This window comes from Ictalurus punctatus, chromosome 26 (genome assembly GCF_001660625.3).
Source record: "Ictalurus punctatus breed USDA103 chromosome 26, Coco_2.0, whole genome shotgun sequence".
NCBI lineage: Eukaryota > Metazoa > Chordata > Actinopteri > Siluriformes > Ictaluridae > Ictalurus > Ictalurus punctatus.
In genome coordinates this window covers 13,799,063-13,811,140 of record NC_030441.2, presented here as the reverse complement: position 1 = coordinate 13,811,140, position 12,078 = coordinate 13,799,063, and the positions used below count along the sequence as shown (strand labels likewise).

Below are 12,078 nucleotides of genomic sequence, written 5' to 3'. Positions count from 1 at the left end.
TCCTATATAGATCACTTGAATGCCAGCACATCTGGAAATCAAGTTAGTATAGGTTTCATCTGAACTTATGTACGATAGTTACAGTTACATTTATGAAACTATACAAGACACTGTCACACTTGGGATGTTATTGTAAAAAAAAAAAAAACATGTACAGACAGGCTGCTTTTTGTAATCTGGCTTTCAAATATTTATTGACAAAGTATAAACAGTAAATATCCAGCACACAGCTGTGCAGCTTCCATGTACATGCAGTACATTACGAGCCAGCAGCTGATGGTGTGTCGGGTCTGTGAAGCGATTGTGATGAAAGATCCTGCTCACTGAATGACACACAAAGCTGGGAAATAAGGTAACATTTATTGATCTCACACTGGGGAAGCTCCCTACAGCAGCTCAATTACACAAAAAACAGATAGGAAAGAATACACATTAAATAGGAATAGAATTTAAATAAAGTATCTAAAAAATATATATACAATAGGAATAGAAAAATAATAAATAGAGTAGTAAAAAAATAAGAATAATGGTAGAAGTGATCTGTGCATCAGATAAATAATGGCGTCCTCAACCCCCATGCCTGGTCGGTAAGCAAACTGTAGGGGGTCTAGCTCTGAGCTCACTAGGGTCCACAGCTGTCGTAGTACAATTTTCTCCATGGACTTTATTAGGTGTGAAGTTAAGGCTACTGGCCTGAAGTGGTTTGGCTCACTCGGATGCGCAATTTTGGGTACTGGAACCACACAGGAAGTCTTCCACAGTACTGGAACTTGCGTTAGTCTCAGGCTCAGATTAAAGATGTGCAGGATGACCTCACTGAGCTGATCTGCACAGTCTTTAAGCAGTCTGGAGCGGATTCCATCATTCCTGTCGCTGACAGGTCTGCGGTCTGGTCGGACGGGGGAGGAGATGGAGCCGAATCAAATCTATTAAAAAACAGACTTAATTCATTTGCCCTGTCACGGTCACCGGATACAAGGCCCCTCCCATTGTCTTTGTTCTCACCTGAAATTGGTTTCAGTCCCCTCCAGACCTCCCTCATGTTGCTCTGTTGAAGGTGCTCCTACAACTTTTTTCTGTAGCTGTCTTTTCCTTTCCTTATCTCCCCTCTGAGCTGTTTTTTAACCCTCCTCAGCTCATCTTTGTCCCACAATCCGAACAGTCTCTTTTTTTCCTTTAACAGAGCTTTGAGCTCTGGAGTCACCCAGGGTTTGTTGTTGGAAAAACACCAAACCTTCTTCTTAGGCACGGTGTTCTCCACACAGAAATTAATGTAGTTTACTGTACTTGTAGTTTAATGTAGTAAATTACACAGTGAGTGAAACTGTCAATGTCCTCTCCGTGAGAACTACAGAGCATTTCCCAGTCTCTAGACTCAAAACAGTCTCTTAATGCCTCACTGGTTTCCTCAGACCATTTTCTCACATACTTTGTGATTGGAGGTTGTTTATTCACCAAAAGGTATGTAGACAGACGGCAGATGGACAAGGTTGTGATCTGAGCGGCCAAGCGGGGGAAGGGGTGAAGAACTCTATGCATCTTTTGTGTTTGCATACAGCAGATCCAATGTTTTATTGCCCCTAGTGTGGCATTTAACATACTGTGTGAAGGTGGGGAGAGTTGAGGACAGGGAAGCATGATTAAAGTCCCCGGAGATGAGAAGGAGGGACTGTGGGTGCGATTTCTGATGCTGTGACACAACAGTGTGAAGTAGCTCACATACCGCTGTAGCATCAGCTGAGGGGGGGGGGGGGTGTAGACAGTTATTGCGATGATGTGCGGTAATATGGCCGCATGCTAACCGCTAGCAACTTAATATCCTTAGTGCACCACTGCTCTTTAACCCTGATATGCCCAGGGTTACACCATCTCTCATTCACAAACATTACTATTCCCCCACACTTCCTCTTGCTGCTCTCCTTTGCTTTCCTGTCCGCTCTCACAAGTTGAAATCCGTCCAGTGTAACCAGTAAATCTGTACTGAGATCGTTCAACCACGTCTCCTTGAAGCACATGATGCTACACTTCCGGTACTCTCTCTGCAGCCTGGTTAGCGCTGTTAGCTCTTCCATCTTATTGAAGAGAGATCTCACATTCCCCATAATAACGGACGGAATGAACGGTTTGTACCGTTTTTTTTCTCTCCCGGCATTTAAGTCCAGCTCTGCTTCCCCTTTTCCTTCTCCTAATTTCCTCAGGGATCACCGGTCTTTCTGTAGGGAGTATCCTAGTGTTGCTCAGTGCTAACAGCTGCTCCCTAGTGTAAACAATAGAGTCGTGGCCAAATGGGTCTCCCAGTGCGGAGCGGTACAGTCCAACAAACAGAAAAATAAATATTGCTAACCTCCACAATCGCGTATCCATATCTGCAAACGCAACGCCGAGGATTAGTGTAGAAAGAAACACGAAGAAAGCACAAAAAACAAGGGAAATATACTAAACTCAGCCAAAAAAGAGCAGAGCTGCTGCAACAGGCTGCCACTCGTGCGGCATTACTCACATCATCAAATCCCAAAAACGCCTCCCTCACTTCACAGGCCACCTCACTTCACTCCACATAATGCAAAATGACAGATCTGGGCTTTGTTTGTGACATCCGTTGTCTCGTCTACTTCTACAGCAACACATAGGGCTGCATTAATCTCCTTTTTTATATCATTTCTAATCACATCACTTATTGCTTCAATTAAATCGTTCTGAATTCTGTTTGATAAGCCAGAAAAAACACAGTGAATGTTTCTAAATGTCTAAAAGATAGGCTAACCTATCATCTTTCTCAGCAAAAGCATGTAATAGTTCTACATAGCTGCCACGATTAGAAGAGGTTGTGCTCTCATCGTTAGCAGGAAATGCTAATTGCTGTTTGGCTAGGACGCAAGTTGCATTAATGAGGACTTTTAAAATCTCTCGGTTTTCCTTTACCTTAGCATTGTGGACGCTAATGTTTAGTCTCCGCTGTTCGGTATTTGAGTAGTTGAACTTTCATGTCTCCTGAGGCTTATTGGTATATTTTTCAAGTCACAAAATCCCATCGTAGTCCAGACATTGTCACTCGTTAAGAACAAAAGTCAGGGAACGCAGAAAAGGCGGTTTCTCGTAGCACAACCACACAGCCAGTGTTTTCGGATGTACCACTCCATTTGAAAAGAACGTATTATCTTCTGTCCCGTCGTTTGAAGCAAATCTTTTAGCTCCGGCATCGGTCTTCCATTATTTATCACTTCCAGTTTTGATTGAAAGTCCAGTTTTGAGAAATGTTTTAGATTATATATATAATCTTCCATTTTTACAGTCAGGGCAAAAAATATAAACAAACAGACTGATGCAAGCACTTGACTTTCTCTACTTGACTTTTTAGTTAGCATATTACCCACAATGTCATTTGTCTGTAATACGTGAAGAAGAACAATAGCAGAACAAGCCCGTATGCTCACACACGCCCCCTTCAGTGAGGCAGAGGTACTGGCTGCCTCTCCTGCTTTTTCACTGCGGCGTTATGTCAGATCAGCAAGACTAATATGTTATACACATACGTGAAATACATGACTTAGACTATGGAATGTGAGGACATATAATAAAAGTGTGTACAAACATTACACTGGTGACATACAGAGAGATCGATTGCATATGCTCAAGTTGAGCAAAAAAAATGAGCAGCTCAACCCAGTTTGTGAGGGATTGCGCAATCCGAGAGGAGGCTCAGCTCGTCGCTGCCTCCCTTCGCATCTTTCCCCCGTATTAGAACAGGAAAATACACAAATTCAGTGATATTGACTATAAAAATCATTGGAATGATTGGTATCATACAATAATTACATTTCTATCACAGATCAGTGGACAAATATTTATATATATATATATATATTTATCATTATTTGTTTTTTACATTTCATGATGACACCTCCCCTGACTGCACGTCACTGATGGATGGTGAACAATATAGGCTTTGATGAAATCCACAACCCGGAGGAGCCACCTTTGCCAATGTAAAGGTATGGAAAGTATTCCATACATCTAATGTGTAGAATTACATAAAAGGAAATGTATACCTAATGTAGCTGTTTACCTGTGTATTTTCCATTTTAATTGTCATGATGTCATTGGTCTGTGTGATTTCCTCTTCCCTTTCGCATTGCAATTGAATGGGAGAGGTAGGTTTAATTTGATCAAGTTCTCGATAATCTTGTTTCATCTTTATTTAAATCATCATTTATATACATATATACTCATTTTAATTTGTGTGTATAATGTTATTTTACTTACCTGTGTGATTATGTTTGTTGTTTTACCCTCCCTTTTGAGTAATTTTTTTTTGTATTTTGTTTTAAAATGTGGAAATGAGAGCACATGGTGACCATCGCACATCATGTTTATTTTATAGAGCATAGTGTAAGGGTGATTCACTCAAAGAGGCTGCTTATTTGTGCTATCAGGTATGGTTTTTGTTTTATATTATTTTAATTTGTTACTTGGGTGAATTCTTGCCCCCTTTCACATTGTAATTGAAGGGGAGAGAGCACAGTATAAGGGTGATTCACTCAAAGAGGCTGTTTATTTGTGTTATCAGAGAATAAATGAAGAGTCGACCCAGTTGCTGTCCGACAAATTTATTTTTTTTTTGGATAAAATAAAACACAATGCAGACTACAACCAGTTACACCTAGGCATAAAGGATTTGCTGCCACTCCCACAAGGATTTGGTTTCATCAATCGAGAAACCTGCCTTCACAGGGATACTGCCTTGGTCTTAATGTCTTCAAGGAGAAATCCAAGAAAGACAATGCATTGTTGTCAGTTGCTATGCATATATTAAGCAAGTATTGAGCAGGTATCCTGACGTGTAGGCTGCTTTAAGCCCAAAAAGTACAAAAACGGAACATTGAAAAGTGTACTGTACACCCTACGTTAGCTCCTACTGTAATCAACATATTTTGCTCACCAGGCTGTTGAAGAGCATTTGCAATTTCTGTCCATCTCTTTCTCTTACAATGCAAAAGGTCTTGCATTGTATATATAAATAATGTATAAAGCATATAAATATTTGGCCCTTTACTACACAGAGAACTAAAAACAGTTACATTACATTTGTGACCCCACACCCACCAAACCAAATATCATAAATATAACATAACTATAACTGTTTGTGTGCATAGACTTCCTAGAGAACATCATTTTATATGGCTTACAGTAGCAGAACCTTAGTTCCGGTTGTACTGCTGTTGTCTTTCCCACTGTGAGGAGATTCTGGCTGCCCCTGGTGACTCTGGGTGTTTTTTCTGACGTAGAAAAAAATGTCAGAGATGTCTTCAGTTAAATATCAGAAATATAACTTATACTGCATCAAATTTTACCATTTTTTCTTTTATTACTTGCATTTAATATTATTAGCATAGCAATCTGTTATTGCAGATCTCAGTACTGGTGTAGTACAATAAACGTGCACTGGACATCATTATTTTACACTTACTCAGCTCACTTTATTTAGGTTTATTCTGTTGTTCCTCACTAACCTGGCCTCAGAACCAGTGATGTGCAAGGATCTGCTCAAGGGTTGGTCGTCTTTTAGGGTCACGTTGCAGGCACCACTTTATCAGACTGCAGGAAGCTGTGTGTGCAGGAATGTAATTAGTTAAAAATGAAAATTGGTAGCCTTCTAAAATTTCTTGTAATATTTATATTTTCTGTCAGTTCATTTTTTAATATATATTTTTAAGTTAATTATTATAAAAATAATTATAATCCTAGCTATTTTGCTATGGAAGTTTTTCGGCTTTGTGTACAGGTTTGAATGTAAAGCAGCTGCATTTTCTCACCTTCAGACAGATCATCAGGGAAGTCCAGGTGGCCATAAACAATCTCATGGTCTCCTGAAAAAGGCTTTGCTTTACATAGCAGTTGGTACAGAAGTATGCCAAGAGCCCAGACGGTGGCAGGTTCCGCCTCGTACTCTGCTTCAGTGATCCATTCAGGTGGATACAAAGGCCGGGTGCCTGAATGACACAGAGAAAGAGTATCATCAGTAAGATCAAAAAATGATCCATCAAACCACGGAATTCCCATCAAATCTACTGAGGCGCAGTTACCTGAAAATTCCGTGAAGCGGGTGTCCTTAAGCAGATCACCACAGCCGAAATCAATCAGCTTCACATCAAGCGTCTGAGGGTTCAGGAGAATGTTTGATTCTGTGATGTCTCGATGGATCACACCCCGGCCACGGCAGTGAAGTGCAGCGAAAAGTATTTGCTGCATGATCGTTCGAGCCGTACATTCTGACATGTTCAGATCTTTACAGTAGTCAAGGAGATCAACGCAGGGGTCGGGCCGCTCCAGAACCAGGAGGAAGAATGCGGGCGTCTCAAACCATTCCAGCAGCTCTATCACAAATGGACAGTGAGGCGGCTTGCAGACGAGCTCCATTAGTGCCACCTCAAGAGGGAGTCTGCGTGTGTCGCCAGGCTAAAAACAGAGTGGACATGGTTAGTATTAGAATGGACAGAAATGCATGTGAAGTCAAAATCATGCTACTCAAAATGCAGGTGAAATAAATAAGTCACAACAGCCATCCAAGGATGATTTGAAGATTAAAACTGTGATTAACGAGTTCTGTCACTTTCACCCTTCATATGGTTTGGTTTAGAAAGTGATTTTGATCTGGAAAGTCACAAATTTAATGTAAGTTCACTTACAAGGGTGATGTATGGGTCAACTCTAGACCTGTAAATGAATTTCAGGGCCACCTGCAACACAGAAATAGATCATTAGCTTCACTGCTCTCATCTAACTTTGGTACCGTTTCCAAGTGTAACTCACTAATGGCGCTAACCAACTTCTGCCTATTTAAACTCGGATATTAAAGTAGGACTTGATTTAATTCCCAGAAATTCATTCAGAAAACATGTCTTTGCTTTTGCCTCAGTAATATGTAATGATCTACAAGTCTTGTATTGTGTTCAGCAGTGCCAGTTAACTGTATATGTGCTGATATTCACCTTTTTTCTATCTGATTTTCGAACACCTGCATACACGAAAGCGAACGCTCCTTCTCCAAGCCGCTTTCCCAGAGTGTAGCGACTGAAAATGTTTGCTGTTGAAAAGAAACACACAAACAGCGTAGCTCATTTTCAGGTAACAGTTATTATGAGCCCAGAATGTTATATAAAATGTTTCTGACACGCACCTCTCTTTTTCGTCTTCACATTGTTCTCTTCTGTCTCTGTTCTCCTCATCTTTTCAGCCCTTTTCTGCTCCTTAGGCTGGGGCTCGGGTCCTTCAGGAGGAGCATCCATCCTTTTCCTCTTCAAAGGATTCACCTTGCTTACTCTTCTATTGATAGAGCAGGATGCCTCTACACAGGTCGCTGTCCTTTCAGTCTTCACATCCTTCTCTTTTGTCTCTCTTCTCCTATTTTTAACTGGCTTCTCCTTGGGCTGGAGCTCAGGTTGTTCAGGAGCAAAATCCATCTTTTTCCTCTTCAAAGGATTCACCTTGCTTACTCTTCTATTGACAGGGCAGGGTGCCTCTACACAGGTCTCTGTCTTTTCAGTCTTCACATCCTTCTCTTCTGTCATTCTTCTCCTCTTTTTAACTGGCTTCTCCTTGGGCTGGAGTTCAGGTTGTTCAAGAGCAAGATCCATCCTTTTCCTCTTCAAAGGATTCACCTTGCTTACTCTTCTATTGACAGGGCAGGGTGCCTCTACACAGGTCTCTGTCTTTTCAGTCTTCACATCCTTCTCTTCTGTCATTCTTCTCCTCTTTTTAACTGGCTTCTCCTTGGGCTGGAGTTCAAGTTGTTCAGGAGCAAGATCCATCCTTTTCTTCTTCAAAGGATTCACCTTGCTTACTCTTCTATTGACAGGGCAGGGTGCCTCTACACAGGTCTCTGTCTTTTCAGTCTTCACATCCTTCTCTTCTGTCATTCTTCTCCTCTTTTTAACCGGCTTCTCCTTGGGCTGGAGTTCAAGTTGTTCAGGAGCAAGATCCATCCTTTTCTTCTTCAAAGGATTCACCTTGCTTACTCTTCTATTGACAGGGCAGGGTGCCTCTACACAGGTCTCTGTCTTTTCAGTCTTCACATCCTTCTCTTCTGTCGTTCTTCTCCTCTTTTTAACCGGCTTCTCCTTGGACTGGAGCTCAGGTTGTTCTGAAGCAAGATCCATCCTCTTCAGAGGATTCTGCTGGCTTTCCATTCTAGCAAAGTGTGGGCCTGTTTAAGAAAATATTTTAGAAATTACTAGGGCTGGCTATGACAATATATAGTGATTTTGGAACTGGTACACTTTTGTTTATATGATTAAGATCACCTAAAAAAAAAGGAGTAAGACTCAAGGAGTGAGAAATTAGCCTCCATTTATATTCACTTATTTATTCATAAATTCAGGATGTATATCATGGCTTAAGTGATATTTCTAATGATATTTAATGATATATCTTTCTTGAGCTATTATAGAAACTATTTTTTTTTTACTTATTGCACTCTCAGAAGGTTATGAGGACATGTCCCCAGTCTGAACATTTATACGAATAATTAAAGGGTTTTTTGTTCACACAGCAATAAATTCTGTAAAAATTTAGTTAACTCACCGGATACTAAACAATTGCTACCCATCACTTCCAGTTTTAGCAGAAATCAGTGTTGTGAAATACGTTTGTAAAAGAAGTGTCGTTCACAGCGTGCGTTCTTTTGCCTGTAACTGATTAGAATGAGTTGACTAGCAACCACGGAATGTCTCTGTGACATCATGATGTTCTATTCCATAAACATTCTTTTCTGTTGCAGAAGAACCGTCCTTAGGTTCCCAAGCAGTGTCTCACTTCATCTCACTGCATGGTGTTTTAACCATTTTTTTTCATGTTTCAGGGTTTGTCACAAGTACAAAGTGCAGTGAAATGAGATGCAGTTACTCCAAAGACTGTGAATATCAAGAATAATAAATACTCTTTACAGACAATATAACAACAATCATATGAAGATTTAGCCTCAGACCTTAGCAGTGTGTGTGTGACTTTTTAAAAGAAAAAAGGCAATCGTTTTTGCATTATAGATTATATCACCAGCCAAAATCTATCAATAACTATGATTAAATGCAAGTTTTAAACTAAAAACAAACAGGCTTACAAATTATACATCCATAACAAATTCACATTAACTAAGATATATGATTCTTGTTCTCCTCAAACAGTTTTTACATGTGCCAATTTCCTGCATGTTGTTACAAAGTGTATTTACTGTAATCTTACATAACGTTACATATTAAATAAGTTCATTTACTGTGAGGTAAACACCACAATATTATATAATAAAAGAATAATAAAACACAGAGGAGGTAATATTGATACGCCATTCTGTACTATGTGTTGCAGGTGTCTCTGTCTCTCTACTCGTGTTGCAGGTTCTGCACATGGTCAGTGTTTTTCTTGCTCTGATGCAGATGATCAATGTAATCAGGTGTGTTACAACAAAGAAAGCAACAAAAATCCTCTGTCTGGGAATCACTACATCAGAAATAAAAAAAATTATAGGACTTTTTTCCTCTTATTTTAATGTATTAAATTGTTCTTCTTTTGAATTTCAAATACTGAGCGATTATTATATACAATCTTTACATAAATATGAACTTTACTGAGGTCAATTCTTGTTCCTCCTCTGGCTCAAAATGCTAGTTTTGATGCCAATGTAACCTCACAATCATTTTAACCCTTATGGTCTGTTTGAACATGTGCATTGTTATTTTATCCTGATATTCCATGAATTTTCCTAATTTCATAAGATCTTTTCAGTAATGTATTTTTTTACTTAATGATAATGTTTCTGATGTCTGCTGTGACATGACTACAGACATGATAATAAATGTTATTGAGAGCAAAGTATTTGAAAGTATTATACAAATCTCTCTCTCTCTCTCTCACACACACACACACACACACACACACACACACACACAGAGCGAGAGAGAGAGAGAGAGAGAGAGAGAGAGAGAGAGAGAGAGAGAGAGAGAGAGAGAGAGAGAGAGGGACTTAAACAAGTGCATACAGCACAAATTAACTGTTTCTTTTATTAGAGTATTTCACAGAAAATATATAATTTTTATACATATTTTGATTTCTTTTTGTTTATTGCAACAGCGACAGTGTAAAATAATACACTGGGGAAGAACTTTGAAGAACAGTACATACATGTGCAAACAGATTAAGAATGTGAATTCAAGTAAAAAATATTGCACATTCCGAGCAAAATGAAATAATCAAATAGTATTTAGTAGGGCTGCAACAAACGACTATTCTGATAATTGATTAATTGGTCGATTATTTCTTCGATTAATCGATTAGTTGGATTAAAAATCATAGCATCTGCTAAATGAATGAATGTAAATGGCCAATTTTTATTTTCTCTTTAAAAAAAAAGTTATTTCACGTTCTGCCAAAGTTGTCCTTCAAACTAGAGCTACAACAACTAATTGATAAAATCGATAATAATAGATTATGAAAATTGTTGTCAACGAATGTCATTATCGATTAGTTTGTCTATGTTTACTCATTATGTTACTTCTGTTCAGAAAACACGCTTCGGAGAGTAAATCCTAAAGTTTTTTCCCAGATGACGTACGACACAGTTACACTATGGACTACTCTACCATCTAGTGTGTGAATTTTAGAACGGTAATTTCATCTCAAATGGAACACTAGCGTTTTTTTTTACTAACCGGAAGTTTAAGCCACTTCCTAGTCGACACACACGTGATGCGACACCGCTAGCTTTAGCCTCAGTCACCGACATGACTTTCTTCAGTTTACTGTTTCTGTCAGCGTTACCTTTTATTCCCAACATGACGTCAGTCCTCATCAGACTGAGGCGAAATCGTCACGTGACCGAGGAAGAACGTGCAGGGGTTCATTTTATATTAAACACCGCCGAAAATGTTTATAAACTTTATAACGCGGAGTTTGTGGAGCACGGAAGCATGACAGTGATGCGGTCGCGGGTTGCTTGAAAGGTTTAATTTCATTTAAGTTTATTGTCATCATATGGTGTATTTGCGCGCTTGTAGTGTAACTTCTGTTGTTTATTATAACGGAAGTGACGTGTTATTAACGAGGCAGCGTTGCTCCTCGCGCGCGATGCAGACGTGGAGACAGAGTGTAGCGCGAGTAAGATTTGTTATGTCTAATTAAAACATTATGATCAAAAGTAAAATAATATGTTTAAAGGCAGCGAGTAACAGAAACCACAAGGTGCAGTGAAAGGGAGTTTTTATTATTAATTTAGGACTGTAGTTTTATTCTGTGCTTTTTTTTGCATCCATAAAAAATAATGCTATCTATCTATCTATCTATCTATCTATCTATCTATCTATCTATCTATCTATCTATCTTTATATACATATTTATCTTATTTAGTTAGTTTATATTTATATAATATAAGTATTTATGCAATATTTTTTATGGGATTCGCAAAAAGCACTGAATTAAACTACAGTCGTAAATTAATCATATATATTCCTGTGTGTGTGTGTGTGTTTGTGTGTGTGTGTGTGTGTGTGTTGGGTTCTTTTCTGTTTTGGACAAACAGTTGTGTAACGTTTTAGTGTGAATTTATATTTGTAATACTCAGTTTGTGGATTTTATTTTAAATAAACACAAAAAAGGCACTGAAAGTTTGCCCCACCCCATCACATTAATCAATTAATCGAAAAAGAAAGAAAGAAAAAAAAAATTGGCTTTAAAAAATGTATAAAATACAATGGCTGGTTATCCCATTAATTGTAATACGCTTGCCTTTTAATTAGCTCCATTTTTACTTCACATGCATTTCTAGCAAATCTATGTTTAGCAATTTTTTTTTTCTTTGTCACTTTCACCCTTCATATGTTTTTGGTCAAGAAAGTGTTTATTATCTGGAAAATCACAAAAGTAAAGTAAATTCATTAACAAGAGTGAAAAGTTGTTTTATTCCTTCCTTTGAGCATGAATTTCAGAGGCACCTGCAACACAGAAATAGATAATTGAATTAAATAATTGAATTAAAATCGTCAACAGTCCCACAAAATGAACAAATGTAGTGTCTCACAAAAGTGAGTACAC

General features: G+C 38.6%; 1 protein-coding gene across 1 annotated transcript; it reads right to left on the bottom strand.

Annotated features, from left to right (window-relative positions):
* Nucleotides 1-5,510: 5,510 nt before the first annotated feature.
* LOC108258491 (aurora kinase A) lies at nt 5,511-8,706 on the bottom strand. The gene is made up of 7 exons (XM_017457165.3): nt 8,581-8,706; nt 7,178-8,203; nt 6,990-7,084; nt 6,687-6,737; nt 6,084-6,456; nt 5,814-5,990; nt 5,511-5,605 (listed from the first exon to the last, which is right to left on the bottom strand). The coding sequence occupies exons 1-7, from the start codon at nt 8,603-8,605 to the stop codon at nt 5,517-5,519; spliced, it is 1,836 nt and encodes a 611-aa protein (XP_017312654.2). The 5' UTR covers nt 8,606-8,706; the 3' UTR covers nt 5,511-5,516.
* Between the last annotated feature and the right edge of the window lie 3,372 nt (nt 8,707-12,078).

Coding starts and splice junctions, on each gene's coding strand:
- LOC108258491 (XM_017457165.3), bottom strand. CDS start 8,605: ATGGGTAGCAATTGTTTAGTATCCG. Junction 8,204..8,580: donor TAGCAATTGTTTAGTATCCG/GTGAGTTAACTA, acceptor TTTCTTAAACAG/GCCCACACTTTGCTAGAATG. Junction 7,085..7,177: donor TGTGAAGACGAAAAAGAGAG/GTGCGTGTCAGA, acceptor TCTTTTCAACAG/CAAACATTTTCAGTCGCTAC.